A 16,205-nucleotide genomic window follows, 5' to 3' on the forward strand; every position below is an offset into this window, starting at 1 on the left:
AACCCAAAGTTGTTCCTGTAACCCTCAATCTGACCCTTGAAAACAGCGCTAAACCCAAAATAAATTAGAATCTCCCTGGCATCCAAAACTCATTTTTGAACAGATCTACTCCACTGTTCTTAAATTTATGATTTGGACAGATTTAAACTTTTTGAGTTCTTTCCTTAATATCAAGAGGACATACTGTCGCATCTCAGTTACAACATAGATATGAAGTCCTACAGTAAATGTGCTGAAGGCAGTATTCCTGTTTGTTAGTGAATTTGACAGACAGATAAAGTCTCTATCTACTGTTCAGTGAACTTCATGCAAGCCTTCTCATTTGCTTGATGGCATGTTGGGTTATGCCTTAAGAGACTTGCCATATTCTATGATAGCCACGTTAGGAATATTGGATATTCAGCTCCCTTCTTTTGTCCTGTTGGCAAGGCAAAGAGTATAGGCTGCTTACTGAATCAACAGGAATGCAGGAGCTAGAGCTAGCTCCTCCTAAAAACAGTTATGAGGTGGGGTTTTTTTGGGTTTTAATTCTGAAAAATCTGTGGAGTTAGATTTTCAGGGAACAACACATAAATTTCTCAAAATGCTGTCTTTTCCAGTAGTTTCTATAATATTTCCTGCTCACCCTTGCCCAAGGACAGCTTTTTTGCATGCAGCAGTTCATCAAATCCTTGTGAACTCCTTGGTCTGTATCTTTCATGTGAGGTCAGCTGATACTGTCCTTGGAGCTAGCAGAGCTTCTCAGGTGCTAGAGCCAAGGGCACACCAGAAGCAAGACCCAACTCTTATCAGAGTGTGAACAGGCACAGAACATGCCTTCACTCCTCTACCTTTCTGTGTCCATGAGAAGGAAAATTAGGGGCCAGAAGGAAGCCAGGCAGATTCTCGATCTTGATTACCAGAGGATAAGACTGTGGGGTATCATATCATAACGTGACTATACCAGCTTTCAAGACCTGAAGCTATGGCAAAGAAAATGAAGGAAAATTCATATTAATTTCACATGTTCATTAGGATAGGCAGATAGGCTCAAAGAATAATTCCTAAACTCGATTTTACATTTTGCTGATAAGTTTCAGAGTCCTCGGTCACCTAATGTGTACAAGTGACAATCTTAAAGCTTCATATTGGTTACTCTTACCTGATATATTTTCTTGTCCTACAGAACTCATGAACAAAAGTCTCATGCAAGTGAAGAGAAAAGGATCCGGTTTGCCAGTGAGTTGTCTGCTTTGGAAAAAGAGATTCACACAGCCAGGCACCGTGCTAGAGAACAACTGGATAGACTTGCTATACAAAGGATGGTATGCTGATGAACGCTTTTGTTCCTATCCAAGCAGAATCATAAGATATACAGACATTTAGGCTTGTGTTTCAAATATAAATAGTGATTTAGCATCTTTTAATTTTGTGTATTCAAGATTAGATCTTCTACCCCATTTGAGTCTGCTGCTAGATGCTTCTTTTCTTTTCCTGTGTTTAATAGGTAGAAGAAAATATGGCTCTGGAAAGACACGCTCTTGAGGAAAGTATAAGTCGAGCTCCTGAAATTCTAGTGCGCCTGAGGTCTCACACTGTCTGGGAAAAGATGTCTGTGAGCCTTTGCTTCACTGTACAAGGATTTCCCACCCCTGTCGTACAATGGTAAGAGACTAGCCTTTCCTAGACCTCTAAAAATGTTGTTAAGCTGTTTTCATTTGGAAGTTATGGCACAACTGATAAGTGTCACATACATAATGGCTATGTTAAACCCCCTTTATAATCCTCATAGATGTGCTGGATGGTAGCACTTGATACTGCAGTGGAAGGAGTGGGAGGACAGCTTGCTGAATGGCCCTGTGTAGTGTGAGAAGCAAGCTCAAGTGTTTCAGAAGGCAGACTGTGGAAGGCATTCCAGTCTTTCTGGCTGTTGAATTCCCTCATGATGAAGTAGCAAATGACAAAATACACAGAGCTGACAGGCTACTTGCTAGGCCTGGGTCAACTTGCACAGAACCATTGTTGTCATGAGCTGTATCTATGTTCACTTTGTGTCAGTCTCTGTTGAGGCAACGTCCCTGAAGCTGCCCTTCTCTCCAGACAAGTGCTGTCTTGTGTCTGTGAGAGCCTCAGGCTGGACTGTGAAGATCTAACCCGAGGCACAGTCCTGTTTCTGCTTCCCTTGTTTGTGCTGAAGTGCTTAGCTGTGATCCAAGACAAAGTTTGCTTCCCATCTTGTGTCAGGGCTAGCAGACTGTAAAGTTCATGTTACATACCATCTTCTGTCTGCTTCGTTGCCAGCTCTTCTGGTTTGGGTGCACATCTTCCACTTACTGCAGTGATGGTCCCCCTTTGCCTCCATGGCCCAATCTATCCATTCATACTGGAAAATACTCTGTGCAAGCAGAGACAATTTATAAAGAGTTCAGATGACAGTAAATGATATCTCTATGTAAAAAATCTACTAAATTAATGTAGTGCATAGTAGCTGATATTAATGAATTCATTTTGTCTTGATTGTCAGGTACAAAAATGAAGAATTGATTACTCCTGCAAGTGTTCCAGCAAAGTACAGAATTGAAAGCAAATATGGAGTACATGTGTTGCATATAAACAGGTAGATTATTCTGGGGAATACAACAGATTTTTCTACTCTACATAAAGTATTTTATATCAAATACAATTAAAAATTCACACAAAGGCTGCAAGAGAGTTGTTAAATTCAGCACACTGTTGGTACTCACATTTATGCTAGAGAAGGTTCACTAAGCAGCTGAATATTAAATCATTAAAATGAAATGAAAAATTAGATACTTCTATTATTTAACTCTAGCAATCTACAAGAAGATAGAAAAGAAGAGGTAAGTAGCTGAAGGAATGTAGTTCCTTTTTTATTAGGATTATATTTTCTCAACATTCAAAGTGCAAAATTGTCTGTATTTTACATTTTTGCCATGATGAAGCTCTTTAAGGTAAGCAGAAATTTAGGTTATGAGGGCAGGGATACCCAGTCATCAGTATTTGTTTTATTATATGTTGTTTTGTTTATTTTTGGATCTCCATTTTTTTGTTCTTCAAAAAGTAGGGAAGGATAAGATTCTAAGAAAAGATTCTAATTTAAATAATTTTATTTTTTACAGCCTTGTGGTATAGAAAATGTCAGGGTAGAATAGCTTCCAAAAATGAATCCTGTGCTGTCCTAAACAACTGAAATATTATATGGTACATGTGACCTGGTATGTTTTTTTTAAAAAAATATAACCCCCCAAATTAAAATGAAAACATGACTGTGATATTTAAAAAGAAAATTAATATCTAAAGCAGAGACACAAAAAACCCCTTTTAATTTCTTAAGAACATGAGCACCAGCTGTGCTGAAACAGCTGGAATATTTGTGGCTAACACTTGGCTAGTCAAACATTTCATCTTCTACCCTGTCAGCAGTGGAAGCAGCCTTGAGCACAGCCTTGTGGCATTGGTGCAGAAAATAAGTGAATTATTCCTTCTGCTTTTGGGAAGGACTACTTGCCTTTGTCAACCTGCAGCAAAGTCCAGCCCAACTGTGCACTTTTTCATAGCTCAGGATGGGAGAAAGAGATCCCTGCATAGAAGCTAGCAGCAAGAATCATTATGTTGATTCTTCTTAAAGGATGCTTCTCAAGGGGTAACTGTACTTAGGAGTACTGCTAAGATACTCATAGTCTTCTACCCCCAGGCCATGGATAACTTGCTGACTGCTCTCTGTATCTGTGGGATGTCTCAACACAGATGATTCTTCCCATCAATGTTAATTTTGGACATAAGAGCAGGAGGTTAAAAGATGAAAAGAGGTTGTCCTCTTGCAGTCATCTCCCTTGCAGCAAGGAAAATGGAAAATTATCTCCTTTGTCTGGATGTGTGTGAATGACAGTCAGGAGATGAAACTTTGGTGACTTCCTGCTGGTGGGTGACTGCAACTATTTATTTCCCTTGGTTAGTGTCCATGAGCAACTGCTTGGTGAGTCCAGATGCTGGATATGTAGTATGTAGGTTCCTTTTGTGACATTTTGGGAGTAAATACCTTTTGAAGAAATAAAAATCAGTGTTGGTGCTGCTTTCTGAGCATCTGTAATGATCAGGCTGAAGGGTACTAATGGCTTACATCCATCCCCTTGGTGCTTTTTCTCTTTCCTGTGCTGGTTATCAGTCATGTAGACACCATCTACAATCACCTTTGGGAGTGTTCAAACCCAGCAATATTTATTCAGACATACCACAGAGTCATTTATCTGTACCCACACAGGTTCCCACATCCACCCATCATCACCCACTGTTTCCTAGTCCCAGACCTGTACGTATGCATCCAGGGTCCCTCATGTTCAACAAAGCTGCTGTCTTCAGAGACTGTTTCTCTTTCATTCTCTCTGGCAATGTGGTCTTTTTGCCACCTAAAGATACCTGGCTACTATCCCACAGGTTTCCCTTCTCCACTTCAAAGAATACTGGCGGATCGTAGACCCATACTTACGATTTATTTACCATAGATTTATAGTTTATGAAATTAAATTTTCTGACCTTAAATTTATTTCTTTATTACTATTCTATTTTATTTCAAATTTTGACCATTAGCCATATTTTCTTTCTCAAAAGACAGAAAATCAACATGCAGGAAATGGAAGAACGTTTTGATAGTGTATTACTAATATTAGGTGTTTCTTGTACTGAAAACAATGGATGTATAGGTAGTGGTTAAAAATAAAATTATATATATATATATATATATATATAATTCATGTTTTTATACAAACATATATCTATTATTAACTCTGGATCTTCCATGAATATATTTGTGCCCATATATTTGTAGTATTAATTTTTTCCAGGAAGTAGAACTGCTGAGATTTTCTACCTATCTACTTCTGTGCTCTTCTCAGCTGTTCATACCAAAGTGCTGAGGTGCATGTCATCTGATCTGCAGCCTCTCAGAACGGCCTTGGCATTTCTTGGCTACCTTTCTAGTGCTTCAGTAAAGCTCAGGGAGTGAACTTTTCCTTCTGATGCAAGTGTGATATTTATTCCGATGAGTATTTCTTGATCCCAGTGGAAAAATTCTTGAGACACCAAAATCAGAACGTCACATTGTCATCTTAAAGTAGTAATGACACAATTTCATCCCCTCTGCTGTCTCCCAGAGCCCGTAAACTATACAGTAACCAGATCTTTTTCATTTCTCCATCTCATGTTTTTATGATGCTTTGTGCTCAATTTACCACATTTTCTGCATGCATTCAGCAATACCATTATCATATAGTGCCTCTTTCTTGCTCCTTTTAGGCTCTTCAGTTGGGAGCTTGAGCTCAAGGTCTCCCTTGAGCAGTAAAGAAAAGAAGTTTGGAGTTTTGTTATATTTTTTTTCACATCTCATCATTATAGGAGAAGAGATATTGCCAGCCTGCACTGGAGCGGTGGTTCATCACATCTTCCATCTCACTTCTGATAGGTGTTTCAGAGGAGATTGTGAGGAATCCTCTGAGGGAAAGCTACTGGTAGTTGAAGTGATTGATACATGTTGTGAGAATGTAAGGGTTTGCTTGAAATGCATTGTTTGTCCTGCCTACTTTAACTATGGATGGGCACATAATACAAGGAATTAGACGTAGTCAAGATGAGGATGCCCCACTGCTTTCTAGCATAGCTGCAAAATATTTTCTGCCTTAGTATATATCTTAGTAACTAAAACTCAACATTTTTAATTTCTTAGTCACTGCTACTTGTTTGGCAACAAGTTTTGGGGTTTTTTGTGTTTTTGTTGTTTGTTTGTTTTCTTGGTGGTTTTGTTTTGTTTTGTGTTTTTACTATGATACCTCAATAAATGAACCACTTAGCTTTATGCAGCTCTATTACATTTTCTGATATGTTGGTCGGGGCATAGAGGGGGCAGCAGTATGCTCCTTACTGGAGATGTTCCTGACCTACACCCCTCAGTGGGTGAGATGATGGGGTGCTGGAAGGTAGAAGGAGCAGAGAAGGAAGTTTGATTTCCCAGAGCTCTGTCAGTGTGACGTGGCTGCACAGTTTTATCTATAGAAGGCTCAAAGTTTGGCAGTATTTTGTCTTTTATTAGAGCCCTCTCCCCGTTCTGTTAAGTTATCGCTTAAGAAGTGCTTCTAATTGCAGCAGAAAAGGTTTGCAGTTGCATCAGCAAAAGTGTGTAGGAGGGCCAGCAGAGTGCAGTGTAATACCTGCTGCCAGTAGACAGAGCTACCTCTGATCAGGCACTACTCAGCACCACCAGCATTGCTTTTTTTTTTTTTTTTTTAAAGCTTAAAAATTGAATGAACCTTCTCTGCTAATAATTCTCATTTAACAAATGAGAATGTGCAGTCAGTACAGCGCTATTTTAGTTTGATTAGGCACAAAAGGCTTGGGGTGATTTAATTCTCCTTTGTCCTGCGGTAGGTGGAAGCAGAGCAGGGTAGAGGCACTGCGGCAGGTGCAGGCCTCCGGTGTGGAAGGCAAAGCCTTTGAGCTGTATAGGGTTGATTGGGTGATAAAATGCAGCTCCCGGGGTTTTGCAGGTAGGCAGTACCAGTGAGAGTATAGGCAGCAGGCATGATGTACTTACGGTCTTCTTTCCTTGCTGAATTGCAAACAGCCCCCCAATGAAATGGTCTATGATCTTCTGACCTGTCAGTCACTGTCACCTGTAAGCTGCAATAGTTGGGAGCTTGAGGAAGTGGCGACTTCATAACAGAGAGTCCCTCTTCAGTAAAAACAAACCCCAACAAAAAAAAAAAAAAAATTAGACAGATTCAGTCTGACTGGAGAATCAGCACGAGATGATAATCCTGCAGAGTATTTCCACATTTTGATGTCATATAGCCATAACACTGAAAATTTTGTCATTTGGATTCAAAAGAGGCGATTTTAACTCTTTAATTCACCATGTTCTTCTCCCTGTTCCTGACATGTACTGAACTGTGTTCCAATTCAGGCAAAAATGTTATTTCACTCTTAACTCCTGTGTTTAAATCTACACTAGGCAGATGGATGAATATATGCATTTTAAACAGATATATCCACCTGGAGAATATTCCCCACACAAACATTAGCACTTCAGAACCTCATGTGGATTCAGGGCAATTTAATTTTCACAAAAAGTATTAGTACCTTGGGAGAGATACATCTCCGCACTCACACTTCATGCTATCTAAATGTACTCTATGCATATTTTATCTGACCTTTGTAAAGGTTGGAAAACACATTCTCCATCATGATGCAAGAATAACTGTTGGAGAGACCACACCTTGCTTCCTGGGTACTTCAAACATCGTTCCTAACTGGTCTTGCCTCAATGTACTTTACAGTGCAATTTAGGAAGTGTAGGGTTTTTAGCATATAAGGAAGTAGACAGTTTCCAGGATAATCTTCAGTCCGAGCATTATCTAGCACAAAACGAGAGTCAGGACCTTATGTGACTTGCCATCCTGTCCAACTTTCTTCAGAGTGGGTATTAAACAATGACCCCATACTCTTACAATATCAGATTTGAAGGTATTCCACTGAGTACTAACCTATCTAAGATGGTTTATCTCCTGGAGATTCAGGTTAGAGATCATAGCAGGGAATTGTGAAATGCTTTCAAAGCAGTGACCTCCGGAATATGGGTAGAGTTGTTAGGACCGACCTTCTTAAATAGCAGGAAGTGCTTGGCCGGCAGAATTGTTACCTGTATGTTCATAATACGTATAAGTACCTTGTTTCTCTTCATAAAACCAAAGGATGTTGTAAGAATGTAGTCAGTCATTTCATCAGTAACTTCTTTCTTTTGTTCTCCCTGAGAAAACTAATTATCATTCCATTACTTACTTTGTCAAATAGTTGCTTCCAGACACTGAACTTCTTGGGCTAAAGAAACAACCATTTTATGAATCTCCTGTCTGTTCTAGAGACTTTTAGGATCATATTCTTGGAGGCCATCACAAACAGGAAAATCTCATCAAGAGATGTATTTTGCTGTTCCTTATGAGAGCAAATGTATGCAGAGGGGATTGAGTTGAGCACAGATACATGTCCATTTGAAAAGTTAATCAGGTGCCTGCCATTCTGCTTCTTCATTTTAGGTAGATAACTTTGCAGTTCTTACATCTCTAAACTTCTGATCCTTTGAGTGGTGTAGCATAGACTGTGGCCTTGTTTTTATTCAGAATACATGTTTCTGTAGATTCTGGATCATTTTTACACCACCTTATAGTTAATGATAAATCACTCTTTAGATCCTGAATCCTGTGTAATTTTCAGAGAAATTAGTCCCTATTAATTATTTTATCTGTTGTTTTGCTGGAAAATGAAGCCAACACTGACAGCAGATGATTATCCTTGTTGTCAACACTCTGTAACAACAATGAAATTTAAAGAGCAGTTAAATTGGATTTGAAAGAAGTGAAGAAGCCTCAAGTAATACATTGTTTATGTGAGGGAATGGCCTAATAAAGCAATGTTGGAGTAGTGTTCATCACTCGTTATGATATGGGTGCTGTATGCTACCTAAATCATGTCAAGCCCACGGATGGATTAATACCTCATCAGCGAACACAGCATGGCTCCTCCAGGACGTGCCCTGCTAAATGTAAGTGTGCACCATCCTCCTGGAGGGTCTAGCTCTCTCAGGAGAAGCTTGGACATGTAGGTGGTTGGAAGACACTGTGCACCTCCATAGGTCTTTGGGCAGGATGGTGAGCAGACTAGGCAGGGCTGGAGGTCAGGAAGCCTTTACAAGGCAGGTAGCTGGGGACAAGGCCTGAAGGGTACACTATGGCTCCAGTGCCTAGGAATTACGCTCCTGGGCTCTGCCTGACATGGCAAATTAAAGACATCCTTTGCCACAGTGGCCTCCAGACATCCAGACTGTTTTCTGGAAATAGTCCCTTACTATCTCCTGAGCTGTGTCTGGGAATACTTTTGGCAAACTGGAGCACACCAAGCCATGCTAAGGGCTGTTCTGACACATCAGCACTAGGATGATCAAGGTCCTGTTTCTGGGGACAAATGATCTAACACTGTTGAATTTACTAATATGTAATATAGATTATTAAATATACTACATGTACTATTTATACTATATACTCTCTATATACTATTTCCTTAAAGTAAGGATGTAGTGCAGAGTGACGAGAACACCTCACAGTTCCAGTACAGTTAATTCTGCAATGCCCCTTGTAAGAAGGTTTTGAGATGCCTCATTTGTTTTTTCACTATAACAAGGCACTGTACTGGGCTGTAATAAATGTATGAACTATGTACTTTTTAGTATAGAGACATTATAGGATGGCTTAGGAAAAAAAGTTTGTACTGCAGTTTTACCTTGCTTTTGTCATTTATCACCCAATTAAACAGCAAGAAAATGGGATAGTAAAAAATTGCTCTTCTTTTAAGAAGCTAGTGCAAAGAAATGTTGTCAAGCCTGACAGCTTTCAAGCATGTTCAGAATCAGTTAAGCTTTATATAAATCTGTGGACAGGTATTGGCATTTTTTAAATCCTTCTGAAAACCAAAACTCAATATTGAATAATACTGAGCCTAGTATTCCAATTCTTTTAAATTGTTTTTCAGACTTTGCCTGTCCGGATTGTATCAGGGTGCTCAAGAGCTCCATACCCAACTACAGGCTTTTTGGGCTAATCTTAGGGCTCTGTCTCTGATAATTAATCGTGTGACAAACTTTGTCTTTTACTGATTTATTTTGTGAAATGTGTGGCTGAAGAGTTGCCTCCAGGAGGAGCTGTTAGTCCTGTACATTTAGAGACAAATCTCAATTTAATAGAGCTTTCATCAAGTTGTGTTTTAGACATCACAGTACAGATAGTATCAATTTTGTGGTATGACACTGTCCAGAACATATGCAAGAGCTGAAAAATAGGTGTCTGATGTGCCTGTCACAGGTGCTGCATACCCCCAAACTGGCATCTTGTTATGCAATTTACATCAAACAATTTTACATATTCTTTTTTTCCCATGCCTGGGATATATGCCCTCTTAGAAGACAAGTGCAACCAGAATTTCATCCCTTTCATCTAGTAGTTGCCAAGAAGATACAAATTTGTTCTTCTGAGAGAAAAATAAGTTCATGCATGGAGAACATTTTATCTCATCACTGGAAATTTCTGAGTGGCCTCCATTAAATGCACTACTAAATGAGCTACACAGAAGCAGGATTTAAATGTGTTTGTTCCAGACAGTGCTCTGATTAACTGATGGCTAATAGAAATTCCAAGAAATAAAACAAATCAACAATTTTTTTTTGACAAACGTATTGTAGAATACTTGACTGTTGGAAAAGTTCAAGAAAAAAATATTGAATTAGACCGAATAAAAAGTTTTGCTTGTTACAAACAAAATGTTTTATTTCATATTAGAATATTTAGTATGTTTCTGGAAACAAAGCAGAAGTAAATCCTGAAATAATGTTTTAAAATTCAAATAATTCTGAAAAGTAAAAATGAAATACTCTAATGTTTTCAAAATTGTTTCTTCATCTAGAATAAATTCTTTCAGCAAAATTGAAGAAATCTCATTCTATCAAAATTTGCATTTTGCTAAAAACTAGTCCAAAATATTTTAATCTTTTTCTAGTCAGAAGACACTTTTATTTATATTTATTAGAAATATAGCAAATATTTATGACAACTGTAAATTTGAGTAATTGCACTGAACATATATATTTGCTCATAGTTTAGTTTACTTCAATTTTATGTCAGTTGTTCTGCCTACTCCATTTTAAATAAGAAAAGAACTGGGACATCAAGTTTGTACCTATATCTTAACATCTGACCGTATATCTGCTAATGTAACTTCCTCTTCAAGGAAGAACACAGTAAGTGAGACAATCCATCCCTGGGTCCTATTTTCCATGAAGTAACTATGTTTTGCTTTATTTTTCATTATACTATCCTTTCATAATAAATATATCTTCTCAGTAAAAATATATCAAGCCAAGACATTTATGCCCATAAACAATTTTGGTCAGTTTCCCTGGTTTTGTATCATTTACTCTGGACTGCCTAAGATTTATGAGAGGCAAAAAATGCCAGTATTTGCCTGCTGGGAATAACCATAGAAGAAAGAATTTCAGCAAGTATCACATGTGCTTTTCTTCCATGTCTCTTAAAATACATGACAGAAGGGCAAGACAGATTAAGGAAGAAGGTTACATACAGAAAGGGAATATCCAGACTGGCATCCTCCAGCTATCTTCTTTTGATCATTCTCCAAAGGTCATTTCAGTTTGCTCAAGTTAATGCAGCCTGCACACTAAGCTGTAATAAAACTGTGGTAAAAAACAGTAACAGCTTTCTGATTGTCCTTCATCAATGTTTTCCACCGTGTGACACCAGCAAAGTGCTTTATACACATTACACAGGGATGATGTAGCTTAATTTGTAATATCAATCATTAAGAAAATTTGTTTGTATAAAGAGTAATCTGTTTTCCTTCCTCCCCTTTTCAGAGCTGATTTTGATGATTCTGCTACCTATTCAGCAGTTGCAACAAATGTCCATGGGCAGGCATCAACTAATTGTGCTGTGATTGTGCGAAGTAAGTCCTATTTCACGATTAAAAGAAGGAATAAATACGTTCATGTCACTGAATGTTCATTATATGTTTATTTATAGGGTTCAGAGGGGATGAAGAGCCTCACCCAGCTGGGATAATGCCCTTCCACTGTAAGCATTTTCTTCTTATTGCTTAGATAGTTTGTGTACTCTTATCAGAGTACTGTTTTACAGATGGGAAAATCGGATACAACTTGCTGCTCCTGCTTTGCTTTCAAAGCATTCAGTTACAATAGGGGCTGTCCAGATGCCTTTGCTTTCCCAGTTGCATTTCTAGATTGGCATACAGTATAACAGAGTGCTCCATCTCCTGTTCAGATCGGACAGTGATCTGTTTGTGCCAAGTGCAATTATACTCAAGAATGTTCTCATTTTCTCATGCATAGTGCCTCTGTCATATGACGTTTGCTTCACCCACATTGATGTACAGTTTCTGGAGAAGTTTGGAGTCACCTTTGGGACTGAAGGTGAAACACTGACCCTGAAGTGTTCTATGTTGATCACCCCAGACCTGAAAAGACTACGACCTCGTGCTGAGTGGTATAGAGATGGTAAGTTAGTACATTGAATAGAGGCTACCTGGAAAATGCTGGAGAACGCAGATCTGGCTTAAAATGTGAGATTCCCAGAATTAAATTTGGAATAGAGCAAACAAATATCTCTAGCTAGAATTTATAATCATGCACTCTTTTCCAATTAAGTGACTTGGTCAAACTTTTCTTGAGCACACATTTAGAGCAACAGGAGGTCATCTCATGTTATCTAATAACACAATAGTTAGAACAATTACAGACTAGGTGGCGATCCAAACTAACTTCCTAGATTTATATTTAATGATTTATAATTGAATGCTGTGACCACTGAGCTGAAGGGTACTCACAGAGCAGTAAATTAAAGTTTAAATCACCGAGGTGTGAGCCTCCACTTCCATCTTGCTCCAGTATTTATTGTGAATTTTATGTTAAAATCAATTTAATGTGTAGTTCAGAAATACATATAGGAGCCAGGCCTGAAACACATGCCTTTGTCTGCTGTTTAGGTGCCACGTTAGTAGGTTGCTTTCCTTGCTTCTTTTGTCAGTGAAAAACTATGCTATGCCAAGTGAAGCGGTCTTAAAAGGAAGTACTGAAAATAACATCCCTGAAGCGTATGATATACTCTGGTGGATGGCACACAAACTCTGCATGAGTAGTGTTTGTTCACCATACCACAAAAAGGTCTTGAAACATAAAATTAACTATTTAGTTTAATGAATAGCAGGCTATTAGAGATATTTAACTCACCACTCCACCAACCACAATCTCTGTGTAGGATTCTAAAGTAAATATTCTTCCTGAGGATTTAATGAAAGCCTTGGTTATTTGTGAATGGTGAGACCTTTCCCCAAAGGGACCATGTTTGAGAATGGTGGACTCTCAAGACTGATGTTCAGACTTGTCCCAGGCAAGCTGGCAGAGATTTCCATAGCTGACAGAATGTGATGCATAAACTACTAAGAAGTAAGATTAATAAAGCAGTCAAGAAAATTCAAGATTAGGAAAATCAGGAAAAGGATGCTTTTATTGCTGCTAGTTATGCCTTTTGTTTCATTTGCATTATAGATTTACATAGTCCATTCCTCCTTCAGGCAATGGACTGTTACTGTTTCATTCCTATTTATCTGTCACTGTGGATACTTCCTTGTGATGGAACTATTAGGTGTTACTAAAACAAACAAAAGAAATAATAAAAATGGATTTTTTTTGTTTGGTTAATAACATAAAGTCTAAAGCTTATCCCTGAGTTCAGATTCTGTTCCATCTGGAATGTACAGGGATTTGTAATCACTATAATTGCTTACCTCACTTGGAGGTGAGCCATCAGTTTCAGTGGTACCTTTACTTTGTCTCTTACTGGGCCCAGTTTCTCAAGGTGCCAAACCTCTGAATTTTTGGGTTTGGAACTACAGCTATGATGAACCGCTAATTTTCAAGTGGTGCCCCATATTGTTCCAGATTTTATCCAATATGAATTCTCCTTGCACTATGGATAGGTGAACAAAAGTTTATGGCTCTTTCAGTTTAAACCTTCATAATGCCAAGATAATTCCCTCTTAATATGTAACAATATTGTGCTCTTTGTTTTCCTCCTTATTTGACTTAAGTTTACCTTCCCTGTGGAAACCTGAGATGAAAACTTGGTCTCTTTGAAGCCAATAGGGTTTTGCTAGTGAGTCAGATACACTTTCATCCCATTATTCTACTTACATTACAGGAAATAAGACAGTACAAACAAGCTTAGATTTGTCCTTCATTGCAGGTAAGGGATCACAGTATTTCCAAGAGGTATACAGGTGCATCAACTGGCAGAACTTGTTCCCAAACACAGCAGGAATTCATGCACTGTGAACCTTTGCTATGAGTTCCCTGTGTTGAATCTCCTGAGAGCTGGAGGCAATGCATAAATGTAAACAATGAGAAGGTTAATAATTTGTTCAGCATCATATGCTTTAGATGTTTTGGTTCTTTTAAGAGGTAAAACTTAATTCTGCTCTTGCATCAAGACAAACTGTATTTTTCCTAAAATTTTTCAGTTTGTGTTAATCAAATAATAGCAACTAAAGCCATGAGATGGATACGTGTGATTTACTTCTAATAATTATACACAAGAGAAATATGTGTTTATCTAGCATTAATAAGCTTCACACAAGTGAATCTTATTGAGGATGTCTACCAGACTCCTAGGGGCATATAAGTCAACTGAATCAGATCCTTTAAAGTGGCTTGGGACTTGACAAACATGAATATGATGTCTATAATTCATGGCCCACTTAGAACATTTTAAGATATCAAAAGAATTAAATAAAAAAAATACTTCAGGAATGTATATCTAATATAGATATAAGTTCAGGTGGTAACAGGAACTTTCTGTTATTGATATTTGATGTAATATAAACATTATAAAGCTATATGAACCAGCATTCTGCAGCCATTTATATGGTAATCTAGAATAAAATAGTTGAATTCAGAGGTAAAAATCATGGAATGCGGAATTTAGCCGAAACTTCAGAAGACCAAAATACATGATGAAAAGAAGCTTCAGTATATAGTAATTTCCCATCTTTATATGAATTTTGAGCAGAGTAATGTTTTAGGAAAACTATCTCATGTACTGAAAATGGCATGTGGGGCGTGAGTCACACTGCCTCCAAAGGTTAGTCTACTGCGGGTTTGTTCCTTGGTAAATTCTAGGAGAAGCGACAGACAGAGAACACATGGATAGACAGGGAATCTGAGTACAGTAGTGAGACCCTGTGATTGTAATTTGTGGCCTACAAAATCTACTCTTCATGGCTTGGCTAGAAAGTCATCCATCCAGACTGCATTAAAAAAGAGAGCTTCTGCTTTCTTAGGGGATCTGGTGGGTCTTGGGCCTTGTGTGAAGGAAAGAAGTTATTCTGCTCTTACCAAACATGACCACCTCCACAGTTTCTGGTCTCAGTTACATATAAAAGGTGGAAATGGATGATTCTGGCTTTAATAGACAATACAGCTTGCTTATAGTTTCTACACATTCAAACTAGTGTCTACCATTCCACTCAAGCTTGGAGCCTAAATAAGTGACCTGCTTTTCAGAGATGCTGGAAACTGAACTTTGTTTTTTCTTCAGGATTTTCAACAGAACTCATTGGTTAAAGTTTCTAGGTGAAGACATTTTCTGATTTCATTTCAAGTACTTCATGTCTCTCTCCACAAAGTCTCAGTACCATTGTAACATGCATGACAGAAAGGGGACATGCAGATTTTCTGTGTAAGGCTCTCATGATTAAGGATCTCATGGGATGGGATGTAACTGAATTTACTTTGTACGCTCCTTAGAAAACAACTGTATGCTTAAATGATTATGTAATTTACTGCTGTAAGTTTTAGTACCATGTGTCTTCCAGATACTTTATTATCTGAATGTGTGTCATTTTTTTATACCTTCTTATGCAGTTCAGCTGATAGGTAGGAAAATCGATTTCTTTGCCTTTGTTTGAGTGTCTGCTCCAAAGTGTATTTAAGCAACAGAAGAATAAACATTTCTAGATATTCAGCTTCTTTAAATACAGTTCTGCTGCACTGATTACAATAAATTAGTATGCAATGTGTCTTAGGGAGTTAAAAATAAAAAATAATCCAATCAATTATTAAAAAGGGTGATATGAGAAAGTCCCTTGGCTAGCATAAAATATCCCACTCATTCTTTTGCTCTGGTTTCACCAGGCAATCAGATTAATTTGCATTAATCATGGGTCACAACCTCTCACCTGTGAGAGATTCAGATTTAATTTTATTCACTACTCAAGGGGCATGCCTTGAGGTTTTAAATTTGGTGTGTATTTATAGCAGTCTTCAGATTAAACTGAAATCTGGTCTTTAAACTTGGAGGAAAAAATTTAATAATCTGACATTTGACCTGAACAGGTAGAAAAACTTATTAAAAATGAAACAAAGTTCCACCCTGCATTCATTACAGGGTATGTTTCCAAATGTGGACAATATATTTGTCTGTCAGTGTATTAAAAGCTACACGGATGGAAATTCTGTGGTTGACACTGCATAAGGTAGCATGAGACCTCATATTCTTTAAAATTCACTGATCAAATAAGTTTAG

General features: G+C 37.9%; 1 protein-coding gene across 1 annotated transcript in view; it reads left to right on the forward strand.

The window, feature by feature from the left end:
- The window catches only part of MYOM2 (myomesin 2), an 81,645-nt gene that overhangs the window by 9,440 nt on the left and 56,000 nt on the right, over positions 1–16,205 (forward strand). The window contains exons 4-9 of the mRNA XM_026846283.1: positions 1,166–1,304; positions 1,487–1,644; positions 2,504–2,596; positions 11,465–11,553; positions 11,631–11,681; positions 11,957–12,121. Of these exons, the coding sequence (XP_026702084.1) occupies positions 1,166–1,304; positions 1,487–1,644; positions 2,504–2,596; positions 11,465–11,553; positions 11,631–11,681; positions 11,957–12,121 (695 nt within the window). The remainder of the gene's footprint in view (positions 1–1,165; positions 1,305–1,486; positions 1,645–2,503; positions 2,597–11,464; positions 11,554–11,630; positions 11,682–11,956; positions 12,122–16,205) is intronic.

Source organism: Athene cunicularia, assembly GCF_003259725.1.
Source record: "Athene cunicularia isolate RWA chromosome 3 unlocalized genomic scaffold, athCun1 chr3_part1, whole genome shotgun sequence".
Taxonomy (NCBI): Eukaryota; Metazoa; Chordata; class Aves; order Strigiformes; family Strigidae; genus Athene; species Athene cunicularia.